The 17,819-nt window shown below is 36.0% G+C and overlaps 1 protein-coding gene across 1 annotated transcript in view; it reads left to right on the plus strand.

Moving 5' to 3' along the window:
• ADAMTS19 (ADAM metallopeptidase with thrombospondin type 1 motif 19) overlaps positions 1–17,819 on the plus strand; it is a 267,865-nt gene that overhangs the window by 201,567 nt on the left and 48,479 nt on the right. Inside the window, exon 17 of the mRNA XM_027547039.1 lies at positions 13,951–14,108. Within this exon, the coding sequence (XP_027402840.1) occupies positions 13,951–14,108 (158 nt within the window). The remainder of the gene's footprint in view (positions 1–13,950; positions 14,109–17,819) is intronic.

A 17,819-nucleotide genomic window follows, 5' to 3' on the forward strand; every position in this document is an offset into this window, starting at 1 on the left:
CGTGTCTGACTCTGCGACCCCATGAATCGCAGCACGCCAGGCCTCCCTGTCCATCACCAACTCCCGCAGTTCACTGAGACTCATGTCCATCGAGTCAGTGATGCCATCCAGGCATCTCATCCTCTGTCGTCCCCTTCTCCTCCTGCCCCCAATCCCTCCCAGCATCAGAGTCTTTTCCAATGAGTCAACTCTTCGCATGAGGTGGCCAAAGTACTGGAGTTTCAGCTTTAGCATCATTCCTTCCAAAGAAATCCCAGGGCTGATCTCCTTCAGAATGGACTGGTTGGATCTCCTTGCAGTCCAAGGGACTCTCAAGAGTCTTCTCCAACACCACTGTTCAAAAGCATCAATTCTTCAGTGCTCAGCCTTCTTCACAGTCCAACTCTCACATCCATACATGACCACAGGAAAAACCATAGCCTTGACTAGACGGACCTTTGTTGGCAAAGTAATGTCTGTGCTTTTGAACATGCTATCTAGGTTGGTCTTAACTTTCCTTCCAAGGAGTAAGTGTCTTTTAATTTCATGGCTGCAGTCACCATCTGCAGTGATTTTGGAGCCTAGAAAAATAAAGTCTGACACTGTTTCTACTGTTTCCCCATCTATTTCCCATGAAGTGATGGGACCAGATGCCATTATCTTCATTTTCTGAATGTTGAGCTTTAAGCCAACTTTTTCACTCTCCACTTTCACCTTCATCAGAGGCTTTTTAGTTCCTCTTCACTTTCTGCCATAAGGGTGGTGTTATCTGCATATCTGAGGTTATTGATATTTCTCCCGGCAATCTTGATTCCAGCTTGTGTTTCTTCAGTCCAGCGTTTCTCATGATGTACTCTGCATATAATGATTTTGAACATCTTTTCATTTGTTTTCTGGCCATCTATTTGTCTTCTCTGAAGAAATGTCTATTTAGATCTTATGCCCATATTTTGACTATTTTCTTATATTGAGCAACATGAACTGTTTGCATGATTTGGAAATTAATCCTTTGTAAGTCACACCATTTGCAAATATTTTCTCCCATTCTGTGGGCTGTCTTTTTTTTTATGATTTCCACTTTTTAATTAGGTCTGTTTATTTTTGTTTCTCTTTTCATTAATCTAGGAGGTGGATCCAATAAGATGTTGCTGCAATTGATTTCAAAGAGTGTACTGCATATATTTTCCTCTATGAGTTCTATAGTTTCCAGTCTTACATTTAGATCTTTAATCCATCTTGAGTTCATTTTTGTATCTGGTGTTAGAGAATGCCTACTCAGTTACCCATTGTTGTTTAGTAGCATATCATTTAGCCTCCATATATTTGTGGGTTTTACACTTTTTTCTTGTAATTTATTCCTTATCTCATAGTGTTGTGGTTGAAATAGATGCTTCAGATGATTTCAGTTTTCTTAAGTTTACCCAGGCTTGCTTTGTAGCCCAACAAGTGGTCAATCCTGGAGAACATTCCATGTGCCTGTGAGAAGAACGTATGCTTTGCTGCTTTTGGATGGACTGCTTTGTATCAATTAAGTCTGTTCAGTCTATTCTGTCATTTAAGGCCTGTGTTTCCTTACTGATTTTCTCTCTTGATGATCCGTCCATTGATATCAATGAGGTGTTAAAGTCCCCCACTATTACTGTGTTACCGTCAATTTCCCCTTTTAGGACTGTTGTTCAGTCACTCAGTTGTGTCCGACTCTGCGACCCCATGAACTGCAGCACACCAGGCTTCCCTATCTTCACCATCTCCTGGAGCTTGCTCACACTCATGTCCACTGAGTCGGTGATGCCATCCAACCATCTCATCCCCTGTCATCACCTTCTCCTCCTGCCTTCAATCTTTCCCAGCATCAGGTTCTTTTCTAATGAGTCAGCTCTTCATATCAGGTGGCCTAAGTACTGGAGCTTCAGCTTTAGCATCAGTCCTTCCAATGAATATTCAGGATTGATGTCCTTTAGAATTGGCTGGTTTGATCTCCTTGCAGTCCAAGGGACTCTCAAGAGTCTTCTCCAATACCACAGTTCAAAAGCATCAATTCTTCGACACTCAGCCTTCTTTATAGTCCCAACTCTCATATATATACATGACTACTGGAAAGACCATAGCTTTGATTATACGGACCTTTGTTGGCAAAGAAATGTCTCTGCTTTTTAATATGCTGTCTAGGTTTGTCATAGCTTTGACTGTTAATGGTTGCCTTATATATTGAGCTGCTCCTGTGTTGGGTGCATATATATTTACAATAGTTGTATGTTCTTAATCCCTTGAGCGTTATCTAGTTTCCTATTTATCTCTTGTAACAGCCTTTAGTTTAAAGTCTATTTTCTCCGATATGAGTGTTGCTACTCCAGTTTTCCTTTTTTTCTTTTTTTTAGTCTCTCCTCAACAGTAGGTCAGCAAATGCCCTCTTTTGTTGGATTCTCAGTCTCCACATGATTTCCCAGAGTTCCCATGCTGTGGGGCTCAAGCCTGGGCCCTGCTGTATTCTCTGCTATACTATCTCTCTCAGGAATCACATTTGGCTCCATTCTTTACATTTTTATTTGATGTAAATTATCAAATTTTCATGTACACCTCAGAAATAATGTCTAAATCAAAAACTTTATTTTCATCTGTGCAGAAACCTCTTTTTTAGTTTTCCCATTATAGTAAATGTCAATGTATCAATGTCCTATGACTGTTGTGACTGTTACCACAAACTTGGTGGTTTAAAATGAAAGAAGTGTAATCTGCCAAAGTTCTGGAGGCCATAATCAGTCTTACTGGACCGAAAATCAAGGTGTCTGCAAAACCATGCTCTCTTTGAAGTGTCTAGGGTGGCATTCATTCCTGATCTCTTCCAGATTCTCTGCTACCTGCATTCTTTTCCTTTGACCATAACACTTCAATATGTACCTCCCTAAAATCAATGCCTTCTCTTCTTTTTCTGCATTCCACTCTTCCTTCCTGTTAAAAAGCTACATGTGATTGCATTTTAGGCCCACTATGGTAATATCCAGGAAAATCTCCCCATCTGAAGACCCTTAATTTAATCATATTTGCAGTGTTATTTATTTGCCATATAAGATAGAATTCATATATTCCAGGGATTCCAACATGAATATCTTTATTCCCCTTAAAACCCTTTTATAAAAAAAATACATATAACAAAATTGACATCTTACCTATATTAAGTGTATAGTTTGATGGCATTGAGTACATTCACTATGTTGTACAGCTACCACCATCCATCTCCAGGACTCTTAATCTCGTAAACCTGAAACTCTGTACCCATTAATAGTAACTCCCCATTCTGGTCTCTTCCCATTCCCTGGTAACCTCCATCTTGCTTTTCTATCTCCATGAATTTGACCACTCTACATATCTCATACATATGGAATCACACCATAAATGTCCTTTTATGACTGACATATCCCTTACCATAATTCCCTCAATATTTAGCTATACTGTAGCATAAGTCAACATTCCCATCTTTTTAAAGGCTATTATTCCAATGTGTGTATATATATATATGTATATATGTGTGTGTATATATACACATATATATATATGTAAAACACCTTTTGCTTATCTACTCATTCATTCATGTATTCTTGGGTTGCTTTCACATTTTTAGCTATTGTGAATAATGTTGCTATGAATATGAATATACGAATGTCTCTTAAAGAGCTGGCTTTTCATTCTCTTTAGTATATACCCAGAAGTAGAATTCTTGGATCATAGACTAATTTTATTTTTAATTTTTTTAGGAACTATGTGACATTTTCCAGAGTTACCACACCATTTTCAATTTCTACCAACAGGTTACAGGGGTTCCAGTTTCTTCATATCTTCACCAACACTTGTTTTCTATTTTGATAGTAGCCATCCTAATAGCTATGAAGTGTTATCTCATTAGGGATTTGACTTGTATTTCTCTAATAATAAGTCATGTTGAATATCTTTTCATGCACTTGTTGGCTTTGTATAACTTCTTTGGAGAAATATCTGTTCAGGTCTTTGCCCATTTTTTATTTAGCCTGTTTGATTTTTTTGTTGTTTTTGATCAATTTTTTTCTATTTATATATATTCTGGATCTGAATCTCTTCATCAGATTGATTTTCAGTTTGTGGGGTTTTACTCTATTAATAGTGTCTTTTCATGTAGTTTTCAATTTTCATGAAGTTTGTCTGTTTTTCTTTTATATTCTGTCCTTTTGGTGCAGTGTCCAAGAAATCATTGTCAAATTCAATGTTGTGGAGCTTTTGCCTTTTATTTTCTTGTAAGACTTTTATAGTTTTAGGTCTGACATTTAGAACTTTGATCCATTTTGAGTTAAATTTTATATGTAGGATTAGAGTCCAGCTTCAGTTTTCTGCATATGGATACTCAGTTTTCCCAGCACTGCTGGTTGAAAGACTGTCCTTTCTCCACTGAATGATCTTGGCACCATGTAGAAAGCATTTGGCCATATATGTGAAGGTTTAATTCTGGGATCTCTGTTCTATTCCATTGGTTTGTATGTCTGTTTTTATGCCAGTAACACAGGTTTTGATTACTGTAGCTTTCTAGTAAGTTTTGAAATCAGGAAGTGTGAGTCTCCAGCTTTGTTCCTATTTTTCAAGGTTGTTTTGGTTATTCAGGGTCTCCCGAGATTCCCTATAAATTTTACGATAGATTTTTTTAAATTTCTGCACAAAAAGCCTTCAGAACTTTGATAGGGATTGCACTGAATGTGTAAGCCACCTTGGATAATACTGACATCTTAACATTTTTAAGTCTTCTAAGTTATGAATCTGAGATGTGTTTTCATTTATTTATCTTCTTTAATTTCTTTCAGAAATGTTTTGTAGTTTTCATTGTATACATATTCACCTCTTTGGTAAAGTTAATTCCCAAGTATTTAATTCTTTTTGATGCTATGCTACTGTAATGAGAAATCTTTTCTTGACTTCCTTTTGGATTGTTCATTATTAGTGTATGCAAATGCAGCTGCTTTTTGTATTGACTTTATATCCTGCTCCTTTACTGAATTTATTCATTACTTCTAATGAGTTTTTTTGCAAAATCTTTAGTGGTTTCTACATATATCATCTGCAAACAAAAATAACTTTAATTCCTCCTTTTATGCTTTTTGTGCTCCTGAATTTGGTTCAGAAGCTAGTGTTTTGTTGAGGATTTTTGTGTTATTATTCATGAGGAAAATTGATCTGTAGTTTTTGTAGATGTGTGCTATCAGGAAAACGCACAACAACTGTGGGAAAAATTCTCACTAAAACAGTTTAAAATGTTGAGCAGAGTACAAAATGAGGTGGGGGGAAAGGAATACTTTTTAAAGTTACCTCTGACCTGGAAAGAAGTTAGGATCCCTTACCTGCCAGAAACCAAATGAGAACAGGAAGCCAAAGTATAAGGCTGAAGCCCCACTTACGCTTAATCCTGGTGATCAGTTTAGACGTTGAGAGCCAACAGGAACTGGACAGAAGACAAAGCCCAGGATCTTTACAAAGTAGAAACTCAAGACCTCTATGTAAAGGGGGACCCCAAAGAATTCACAAACTCAGTGTGAGCTCAGTGTGAGGATACACCCTATGTATGTTTCCTTTGTACCATAAAAGGAGAAAATCAAGAAATGTCTCTGTAGTAACTTTGGCACTGAGTGAAGGTAGAAAAGCTACTTTCCTGAGCATTTGTAAACCAAAGTAAATGTTCCTGTGGATTTCTAGCACCAGTTTACTCTATGAAGTCCAAAATCCTCAAGACATTTCTTTTAATGACGTTACCAAGGTGGCTGGTATGTGCAAATGCAAGTCCTTTTTGAAGATAAGTCACCTTTAAACCAGGCCTCAAAAGAATTCTATAAAGTTCAACAAATACGATTTTAGTTAAAAAAAAATGTTTAGGAAACACAGAAGGAAATAGACATTATAAGCAGAACACAGTAAAAAATAAGGGAGAGCACAATCAGACATATATATTTGTATCATATACATAAAACAAAAAAATATTATGGCAATGTTTTTAAATATATAAAGGAGGGATTTTAAAATAAGAATTAACAAAGGTTGGCTAAATTTATATTTAAAGAAGCAAATGTAATTTTTAAACGAAATTTTTAAAACTCAGTAGAAAATAAAATAGGAGACAAACACAAATATTCCTAACCAATAGGTTAGTTATAATGGAAACTGTATGTAGATGTTAGTATTTATTAACTACCTTAAGAAAAATAGCATTATTAGTAAATTTGGAGAACCGTCTGCCCTTGCTCTTCTATTTTATAGTAAATATTATATTAAAATTGGTATTCTTTTTTCCTTATATATTTGAGCATTGATATTTTCTTTCTGGGAAGGCATTATAATTCCCAAACCTAACTTCTTTTGTGTGTGTGTGTGTTTATAACTATCCAGATATTCTTTTTTCTTGTGTCACATTTGTTAATTGGTGTCTGAAGAAAACTAATACATTTAACTTATCAAATTTATTGCCTTGAATTTGTTTATATTATATCCTTATTACACTACAGTGTGTGTAAGTATTATAACAATATTTATCCTGTCATTTCCGATATTAATTTGTCTTTTTCTTAATCAGAGTTTTGTCCATTTTTGCTCTTTTGAGATAACCAATTTTTAGTGTTATGAATTGCATCTATTGTTAATCTGCTTTCTATTCAATTGACTTCTGGTCTTATTTTCATCTTGCTTATTTTAGGTTTAAATTGCTGTTGTAAATGCCATTTTAAGGTAGAAACAGGTAATTGATTTTAGTCCTTTCTTCTTTGCTAATATGACAGTTTTTCTGTCTAGGCACTGCTCTAGCTGCATTCCACAATTTTTATAGGTCCTACTTTTGGTTTAAAATATTCTGAAATTACCATTGTGATTTCTCCTTTGACACGTGGGTAATTTGTAAATATATTGTTTATTTCCAAATATTTGTACATTTTCTAATAGGTATTTTGTTATTGATTCCAGTTAAATCTGTGTCTAAAGAGAATTTACAGTTGATCCTTGAACAACATGGGGGCTGAGGGTGCCTCCCCTTCACAAAGCCAAAAATCCAAGTATAATTTATAGTCAGACCTCCCATATAGACTTTTCCTCCATATATTCCATTTCTCTCTATCTGGGTTCAATTCAACATTTGTGAATTCAACCAACAGAGGAGGCAGAGATGGCGATCACGTGGTAGTGAAGTATTTAGCCTTGAAAAAAATCCACATACAAGTGGCCCACGCAGCTCACATGCCTGTTTTCCAAGGGTCAGTTGTTCTGGGTATGATTTCAACTGAGGCTTATTTCATGGCCTAAGGCCTATATTGGTCAATGTTTCATTTATATTTGAAAAAAATCATATTCTGCAGTTGCTGATTCTTCTCTAATATCATTTGGCTCCATTTGTTCTATTTTTGTCTCAGGTGTTCTATGTTCTTATTGATTTTCTACTTTTATCAACTAAAGAAAAAGAACTATTGAACTCTCTGATTAAGTTGAGGATTTTTCTGTATCTCCTTTCACTTATGTCAGTTTTTGCTTCATGCATTTTGATGTTCTGTGATACACTTAGGATTATATAATTGCCTTCATAAGTTATAGATGTCATTTAATATTTTACATTTAGAGTAATTTATATTTAAATGACATTTAAAAAATTCTCTTTTTTGATCTCAGAATATTCCTTGCCCTGAAGTCCATGCTATCTAGTATTAATATAGATGATACATCTGTTTTTTTAGTATTGAGTGCTTCTTTCCATCCTTTTAGGTTTAAGCTCCCTATCTTTTATTTTTAAAGTGTTAGTCACTCAGTCATGTCCAACTCTTTGTGACCCCATGGACTGTAGACCACCAGGCTCCTCTATCCATGGAATTCTCCAGGCATGAATACTGGAGTGGGTTGCCATTCCCTTCTCCAGGGGATCTTCCCCACCCAGGGATTGAACACAGGACTCCTGCATTGCAGGCAGATTCTTTACTATCTGAGCCACCAGAGTAGTTCCACCTACCAAAAAAGTACATTCTTACAAATTGAATAGCCAGTCATTTTTTTCTCTGTGGCCTGAAAATCTCTCTCCTTTAACTAATATTCAGAATACATTTAAATGTAATTATGGATGTAATGAATTTTTCTGTGTATTCCATTCCTTTTTATTTATTTTTTCTCTTTATCTGACTTCTTGTTGGGGTATTTTTCAGTATTCCATTAGTCTCCTTTATTTGCTTATTAGCTGCATATAGCTCATGTTTTATATTTTCATTTGTTGCTTTAGGATTTACTATATGGATTTTTAACTTCTTATTGTCTCCCTTCAGATTATATTGTGTCACTTTACATATAATACAAGTTCCTTAAAACACTGTACTTCTCTTTACTTGCTTCTTTCCCCTTCTTTGTGCTATTATACATTTTATTTCTACATTTTATATAATCAATTTATTTCTATATTTGCTTTCAGCACCAAAATACAATCTAACCATTTATGTTTCAAATAGTCAATTATATGAAAAATAATTAGTGAAAAAATTATTTTCATATTTTTGTACATGTGTCAACACCAACATTCTTCATACCTTCACTTAGAAACCCGTTTCCATCTGAACCATGTTCTTTCAGCCTGAAGAACATCCTTTAATACTTATTGTCAAGCAAGTCTTCTGGCAGCAATATTTCTCAGGTTTTGTTTTTCTGACAGTTTACTTTGCCTTCATATCTGAAATACATTTTCACTGTGTTCACTATTTTGTGTTGTTTTTTTTTTTTTTCCCCCACTTTAAAGATTATGTTTCCTTGCATTAGTTCCAACGGTGTATCCAAGGGATTCTTACATCTTTCCCCTTCTATATTGTTTTCCTCTTTCCTTTCTGGCCACTGTTAAGATTGTTCTCCCTATCATTGGGTTCCCGCAGTTTGAATACGTTGTGCCTTGGTATGACTTTCTTTATGCTTATCCTATTTCAGTTCCAGTGTACTTTTCAGATCTGTAGGCCAATGGTTTATATAAAATTTGGAAAAATTTTGAGCATTATGTCTTCAAATAAATTTTTGTGCCTATCCTCTCTTTTCAGGGAACCTTAATTCTAGGACTCATCCAACTTCATTTCTAATTTGCCAGCCGTCCTAGGTTCTCCTCTGAAGAGTTTATATGTTCAGGAAGATCTTTCACTCTGATAGCAAAAGATGCATGTTTTCCAGCCCTACACAAGCTCCAGGAGGTGTGCAGTTTACAAGTCCTAGGTAGTCAGTCTTTTCTCAACCTTGAGGAATCTCACTCCACTTATTTGCAGCTTAGTATTTAGTTTCAGGCTCAAAGGGACACCTTTGCAGATTTTTTTTTTTTTTTTTTGCTTTTGTAATAATGGTATTTTATGTTTTGGTTGTTTTTTCTAATTACCACATCCTAGGGGGGAAAATGCATTTTGTTTGTTAATGGCTCTATTTGTTTTCTTGAAAAATACTAGAACTTTTAGAAAAAATGCATTTTCTTCTTACTTAAGAGTGTAGTCAGTAATAATCAGCAGTTAACATGGACAGAGGAGCCTGGCAGGCTACACTCCTTGGGGTCGCAAGAGTCAGACACGACTTAGCGACTAAACCACCAATCAGCAGTTAAAGGATGTAACATTTAGGATTTATAGAAACACAAGATTTAGAAAGAATAGTGCAAGTAAATTGAGATCATTCTCCTTTAAACTACAATGACAGTTTCTGCCACAAAGATTTTTGGTAGATGAAGGACGAAACAAATGAAAGGCTTATTTTAGAGTGGCTCTAAAAAGTTCTGTTGTAGAACTTTAAGTTGCCAGTACTTGGTATAATACAAAGCTTCTTGATGTTAATAGCGTTTTAAGAGTTAGAAGGTAGTCAAAATTCTGTAATAGGAAACAAAAAGAAAATTTTGAAATAGCAGACACTTGACACAAACCACAAGGTCCCCCACTTCCCATATTCCGTATGTTCTCTCAAAACTCTACCAGGTACCCATTTACTCCCATTTCTTTCCATCGTGCCATTACGTAAACATTTGAGGTTAAGAAAAGCTCCAAAGGAAACAAAAGTGGAAAAGACTTTTAAGAGCTCTAAAACAGTAATATGAACTGGTAAATGAAAGGGCTGATGGTTAAGTGCAACCAATAAGAGTATAGAAGACTGTGACAGGTTAAATATGGATAAAGGTCTCTACAGCAAGCGTAAATAAATGAGGTGCTCTAGGCTATGTCCCTCCCTCACACCATGTCAGTGTATGAAATAGTTTGAAGCTCATCTTTGTACCACTCCCTCTTCTCCAGTACTCCATAATACAGATTCCAGCTGCCTTAGTCAGTTGTACTCCTTTCTTTGTGTCCTCATCTTGCTGAAGCCCTTGTTATCTGTGCTCTGCTGGAGTTACCTCTCTATGTCCAACTCTTTGCGACCCCACGGACTGCAGCATGCCAGGCTTCCCTGTCCATCACCAACTCCTGGAGCTTGCTCAAACACATGTCCATCGAGTCAGTGATGCCACCCAACCATCTCATCCTCTGTCATCCCCTTCTCCTCCTGCCTTCAATCTTTCTCAGCGTCAGGATCTTTACCAATGAGTCAGTTCTTCGCATCAGATGGCCAAAGTATTGGAACTTCAGCGTAAGCATCAGTCCTTCCAGTGAATATTCAGGACTGATTTTCTTTAGGGTCTGGTAAATATCGTCAGGCAGAAGTCCAGTAATTTTAGAGGTTGCCTTTGGTCTCCTCCTCTTAGGGAATCTGTTCTCTGTTGTCCGTTGAAACAATCGTTTCATATATTGTCTACTTTTCTGGTTGTTTACAATGGGAGAGATAATGAAGCACCAGTTATTTAGATTTGGCCAGATATAGATTTTCTAAAAAACACATTTTTAAAGCTAATGAATTGAAAAGCCAAGAAACACTACTCACCCAGAATATTGAATCCGCCTATGGGGTTGCTCTTAATGTCATAAGTTGTGTGGATTTTCAAGTACATCGTGTGGCATTTCGGGAAAGAGGGGATGCTGCATTCCAGAAGACCAGTTGAGTCTCAATATGATGCTTTAGTCACCACAAAAAGTTTTTAAGGCATTTTTATTAGAGATTTTCAGGATATATTTTATAATAGTGCCTTGAATGTATATTGAAAGACAGGAAAAAGAATGAAGTTATACTGGCCGTTAGTACAAATTTGGGCTGAAAAGACTCTCAGAATATTTAATAGACCTTAGAGAAATACAAGGAAATAGTTTAACTTTTAGGCAAAATCATTAATTTTTAATCAGTCTAGCATTATCAGAAGTATGTCTATTTGTAGCTGGTAAAAGCTATTTGCAAGGTGTTGAGAGTTTTCTGGCAGCATATTTCCTTTTCACATTTAAAATTCAAGGTAAAATTAATACTTAAATAGTTTTCATACATCTAACAGTATGTATGCTTAATATTTCATCAAAAACATTACCCCTTATATGTAGTATGTAGGAAAAGTATTATTTGGTAGAAATTGAGGTAAAATTTTAATACTTTTATTAATACAGTGTTCATAATAATGGAAATATAAACACCAGAAAATCTCTTAGTTGACCAGAAAAAAACAGATAATGTATGATTTATTTAATTATTTTAAATTTGAAAGGCAGATAAATAATAAGCAAATGAGAAACATCTTTAACCTCAATAGCAAAAAAGAGATTTTTTTTTAAGAAAGAAATCTAGATTGTTCAAAATTCAACTCCTGATATTTCTCCTCAATCATTTATTTTTCTAGTCTCTCCTATCTATGTGCTATTATAACCACTGTTTCTCATACTAGAAATCTGTCATCAGCCCTGACACTTCCTTTCACCCAGGGCAACCAAATCATCAGCCTATTTTATCCATTTCATCTTGAATTCCTCTTCATACTTCTACTGTCTTAAGTCAAGCCACTATTACTTTCCAATGGGATACTATGTTAGTGTGGTATCCTGTCTTCTCTATACAAATGTGTCCTATGCAAGTCCATTTTCTGCACAATATTGTTCAAAACCTTATAGCTTTATATTTTTTTCCTTAGGAAAAAGCTTCTAAAAATTAACACGTCTGTAAAGTCTGGTTGTCCCCAACTCTCCAGTCTCATCAGCTCATGATCCACGTTAGGACACGTGGCATCTGCACATTGTCACCTGTTTCACACCACACTATGCTGGTGACCTTTGCACCTGCAGTTCCCTCAGTTTTGAACGCTCTTTCTGTGCTTCTCTTTTCCCCTGGCTAGTGTCGTCCATAAATGGCATCCTTCAGACAAGCCTTTCCTGACTCCTCCCTCACAAGATTCAGTGTAATTATAATTAATTATTAATAGTTACTTATTCCTTGATTTGGAGAAGGCAATGGCACCCCACTCCAGTACTCTTGCCTGGAAAATCCCATGGATGGAGGAGCCTGGTGGGCTGCAGTCCATGAGATCGCTAAGAGTCGGACACGACTGAGCGACTTCACTTTCACTTTTCACTTTCATGCATTGGAGAAGGAAATGGCAACCCACTCCAGTGTTCTTGCCTGGAGAATCCCAGGAACAGAGGATTCTGGTACAGAGGAACCTCCTGGTAGGAGGCTGTCTATAGGGTCGCACAGAGTCGGACATGACTGAAGCGACTTAGCAGCAGCAGCAGCATGCCTTAATTAATCTCTGGTTTGCCAGTTAGTTGATTAGTTCTATGAAGCCAGAGAACACATTTCTATTGTTCATATGGGGATTCCCAGAATTTTGAATATTCCCTGCTGTATAGCTGATACTTTATAAGCAATTATTTAGTCATTATTAAACATTATATAAAGGTGCTTTCAAGGAGGTGTTCAGAAATGGACACTTTCATAACTTATGCAAATTTTATGAAAATCAATTTGAAATTGTTTTTTCAGATCTCTAAATGTTCAGTTTTTTTACTCTGAAATTCCAAAGCTGGGAATCTATCCAAGGGAAATATTCAGATATACAAATAATTAGTGTATAGTGTATTTATCTGAGTGTTATTCACAATATTAAAAAAGTTGAAAAATCCTCAAGTGTTCAATAAATAGAGATTAGTGCAAATAATATTTGAAAAGATTTACCAGCTTAATTTGTCAGAACATTGTCATAGAATTATGACATAAAAGCTTTCAGTGAATCTTCATGTAAATGTTTTTGAAAGATATTCAATTATATGAGAGTGCCTGAAAGCTTAAATAAAACATAAAATCATTTGTAAAAAAAATAGAAGGAATCCTTAATTTTAAATGGTTATCATAGCATCTCATTTCCATGTTATGGATCTTATTTAAGTTGCAGCACAAATCAAGTCAAAACAGAGAAAGAGAAAAATTATAGGTAAACAAAATTATTCTGTACAATTCGCATAAATGATGGCTGTTTATGGGTCAGAACTAGCATTTATATCTATTCTTGTACACAGTAAATCACAAACTAGGAATGTTAAAAGGTCCTGAGTTCTGTTTTTAAAACCAACACATTATATTTGAATTGTTTTGTGTTGAACATAACTCTCATTTTGAGCTGTTAGTTAACGTGCTATTTAATGATCTTTCTGTCATCACACCCTTTACTTGGGTAGCATGGGAGTTACAGAGCATGTATAAGATGTAGTACTAGCCCTCACGTTGTTCATAGAATCATTGCATAGACAACACAGACACCTCTAACCTTAATATGTTAAAGAATAAATGACTACGGGACAAAATAAGGTTATAGACATCAAGTGTTCAATGGAAGTTTTGAGGAGACAAAGATGAATGTGACTGCATGGTAGTGGGCAGCTTTAGGAGAGAAGGAGAATTTCCTGTGGCATTTGCTGTGATTATCGATTTTCCCAAAGTGGAGATGCCTCATATTTTACATCAGGGAGTATTGACCATTTAGTTTAGAAATGCACAAAATGCTTTTAACAAAATCATGCAAAAGGGACAGTGATTGATCATGCTGACTTGCTAATCTCATAATATTTTATAACCTCTTTATAGCTCTCCGAGACACTGGAAAACAGTCTATTAACAGTGACTGGAAGATTGAACACTCTGGAGCATTCAACATAGCAGGAACTACTGTCCATTATGTAAGACGAGGCCTCTGGGAGAAGATCTCCGCCAAAGGTCCTACTACAACGCCTTTACACCTCCTGGTATGAGGGATGAATCCATAACACTGCATAATCAGCTTCCTATGACAAAGGACATTCCCACTATGCTTTCTCTTTCTTCCAAATTTGGATTGTCAAGTAGATATTTAAAGTTACTTAAGAGGTGGGATTTTAGGGGGATTTTTATGTGTGTTTGAAATCAAGATGGCTAAAAGTGGAAATGTTTTAATTTAAAAGAAAATTTTACATTTTAAAAAGGGACATGATGTTTTAGAGAATTCTCAGCCCACAGTAGAGGTAAACTAGCAGGCAATAAGGTTCCTCCTTCCCTAAAAGCATATGTTTACTGATCAGAGTAGATGCCTGTAAAGATCAGAGTGCTTCCCAGGTGCTGTTAGTGGTAAAGAACCCGCCTGCGCATTCGGGAGATATAAGAGACAGGTTCGATCCCTGGGTCAGGAAGATCCCCTGAAGGAGAACATGGCAATCCACTCCAGTTTTCTGGCCTGGAGAATTCCACGGACAGAGGCGCCTGGCCAGCTACAGTCCATAGGGTCGCAAAGAGTCGGACACGACTGACGCAACTTAGCATCCATGCTTGCATGGCAAGCTGTCGCATTTCATACATCTGTGAAATGGGTACCACCTGAATCTATATAAAATGCCCTTGAGAAAAATGATATTGGTCCCTGGGGAAAACACTTGATAAATATTTAACAAGGCTTCCAATTACCTGTTGTGTTCTTACTAGGTTAAGTGATTCCTGTAAAAAATTATGATAACTTGAATGTTTGGGATAATAAGTTTCTTTACCACGTAGCAGAAGACTAGGTCTGAGTTTGGAGCAAACCAATCAGGACACTGGGGCTCTGCACCCATGGGCTGGCAGGTTCACTTGCCCTTTTTGTCCTTGATCATGGCATTCAGTGCTGATGACTCAGGAGCCAGAGGACTGACTACACAGCTAGTGTGCTTTTCATGCTGGTGGCAAAGTCTGAGATTCACACACTTCAACATCTGAGTCCACACATAAAAACGACTGTAAAACACAGTCAACTGACTGTTTATTTGGAGTGTGATGTGCCACACTGTTTAATATCTCCAAAAAGTTTAAGTGGAATTTGTCCTCAACTGGAGACATCTGTGTTGCCAGTCTAGGTGCCAGAGGTTCAAATCTCATTGGCCCATTTGCTTTTCCCGAGTTGAATGTGCCTGCAGATCACCTGAGGTTCTTGGTCTTGTTCTTGTTAATGTCATTGGTCTGCCACTACTACTGGTTCACTGACCACATTTCAAGTAAGACTGTTTTGTAGAACTGCAGTCAATAGGCTTTACCAAGAATGCATGAAGGGAGGGATGCATAAAGGGAGTGAGGTGAGTTCCATGAGGCCTTCTGTTCAAAATCTTAATAATAGTAATAATATACACCATTCATCAAGCACTGAGAGCAGACCCTGTCCAGAAGTGCTTTACATTCATTATGGCATTTAATCTTCAAAATAACACCGTGTGATATGTATTATTATTATTCCATTTTACAGATTTAGAAAACACTAAATATTTAAAGGATTAAGTACTGTGCTCAGTATCTCCTAATAAGTGACTTTGTTGTTGTGATTCAGTCACGTCCAGCTCTGTGACCCCATGGATTGCAGCACTCCAGGCTTCCCTGCTTTGAATAAACTAGATGTTAATCCATCTTCTGTGCTGCCTTTCCTGATACAAAGATCAAACCTAAGTTCTTTATACCCGAGAGCTTTGGATCGTAATTACGCATACACTTCAAATAATGTTTTGTTCATCTCCCCACAGTTACTTTGGATCCTGTAATTTGAATTGGAAACTCCACTCTGTGCCCTCTGCCATCTGGAGAGAGGGGGAAAAATGACTAAACAAACATCATGTGACCAATATCTGGCTCTTTCCATGATTGGGTCACTTAGAATAACAATATTATCAACAACAAACATATGTTTAATGATTTGGTTGCTGAAAATGCCATCATGTTGCCTCCCTTACATAAGTGTCACCTACATATTTTTATGGAACAAGACTGAGGCTCTTTTAGTGAGCCTCTAATTCAAAATTTAAAACAGTGTATGTGAGACCTTACTGTTGGGCAGAGGGAGTTTCCTTGCTGCAGAATCCTTAATCTGACTGGTAATTACCAAGGTTTTTCCTGGAAGCATGAAACATAATTAAAGTCAGTGAACTATGTCTAAAAGAAGGCATCTATGTGACCTGGATTTATTCAGTAATCCAAAGGAAACTGCACTTCTAAAGATATTTTTCTTTAATGACTATTACAGATTGAAAGCCGGTACTGAACTTTGAAAGGCAATACCTTCTGTGCCATGCTTCAGTATGAGCCCCTCAGCTGTAACTTTCCTTCTTGCAAAGAATGCTGCCAAATTCAGATGGTTTAAGAAAGAGCTAATGATTTTGTAACTAATGTCTTTATGTTAATGGAATTAGATGTTCAAGGACAATCAAATGTCCTATTAATGAAAAGGTAGTTTTTTAAGAAAAACAGACATGTTTTCATGTAATTAAATAAGTTGACAGATAACTTATTTATATGTTCATTTCATCAATTTAAAAATCATGTAATTGTCTGGTCTGGTTGATAAACAAGGTGACTTCATCTCTCTCCCCTTTTTTTTTAGCTTATTGAGCTGAAAAGTCACCAGCAACATGAAATGAGATATTTAAAGTCAAACACTGTCATGTGCTTACAATCAGTATCCAGCATGTTACGTATATGTGACTTTTAAAAGTATTATTTTTATTGTTGATAGTTGATTCATAATGCCATCAAACTAATTCCTCAATCCACATATTAAAATGTGTCATAGTATTTCTGTTAATATATTGAGGCAAAATCTTAAGGAAAAAAAGTAAAAAAAATTAGCCTTGGACTCCTTTTTTTCCCCATTAAATGTTAGCTCTATAACCTATCATTGCAACTACCTTGATATAGATTAAATATCAAAATTCTCTAATATTTGAATAAAATTTAAATATATATATTTTTATATATCACATCATGTTATATAGATTGCTTCCCTTGGGGCTCAGCTGATAAATAATCCACCTGCAATGCGGGAGCCCTGGGTTTGATCCCTGGGTTGGAAAGATCCCCCTGGAGAAGGGAAAGGTTATCCAATCCAGTATTCTGGGCTGGAGAATTCCATGGACTGTATAGTCCATGGGGTCTCAAGAGGCAGACACAACTGAGCCACTTTCACTTTTCCATAAATCCTCAGATCCATAGATGTCATATATCCCATGGGCTTGTTTGACATATTTGATGGAAATGAATTTATAAAGAAACATATATTCTCATTCATTCTTTTATTTTAAATGAGTATATTTCATGTATTTTTTTTTTAATTTAAAATATGTATGGTTGCACCATACATGATGATACACTTCTAAGCTTGAAATTGTGTACTATGGGATAACATCACAGACATGGTTACTGCTTATGATTTAGTCCAGTGTAACCCGCAGTTCAACCATTCTCATATGTCCTTTATGATTTATACTGTTTACATACGTGTGCTGTTTACATACATGTACATAACTGTACCATTATTACTTGGCATTTAAAAGTTTTTTTAACATAAATTTCTTTTCAAAGGAAATGATCTTTACTGTAAATGAAAAGTTAGTAACCTTGCCAAAATTAAAGCTTAACTATAAGCATACATGGAATAATATTCTTGTTCTCCAACTGGCTTAGAACTTCTC

This window comes from Bos indicus x Bos taurus, chromosome 7, assembly GCF_003369695.1.
Source record: "Bos indicus x Bos taurus breed Angus x Brahman F1 hybrid chromosome 7, Bos_hybrid_MaternalHap_v2.0, whole genome shotgun sequence".
Taxonomy (NCBI): Eukaryota; Metazoa; Chordata; class Mammalia; order Artiodactyla; family Bovidae; genus Bos; species Bos indicus x Bos taurus.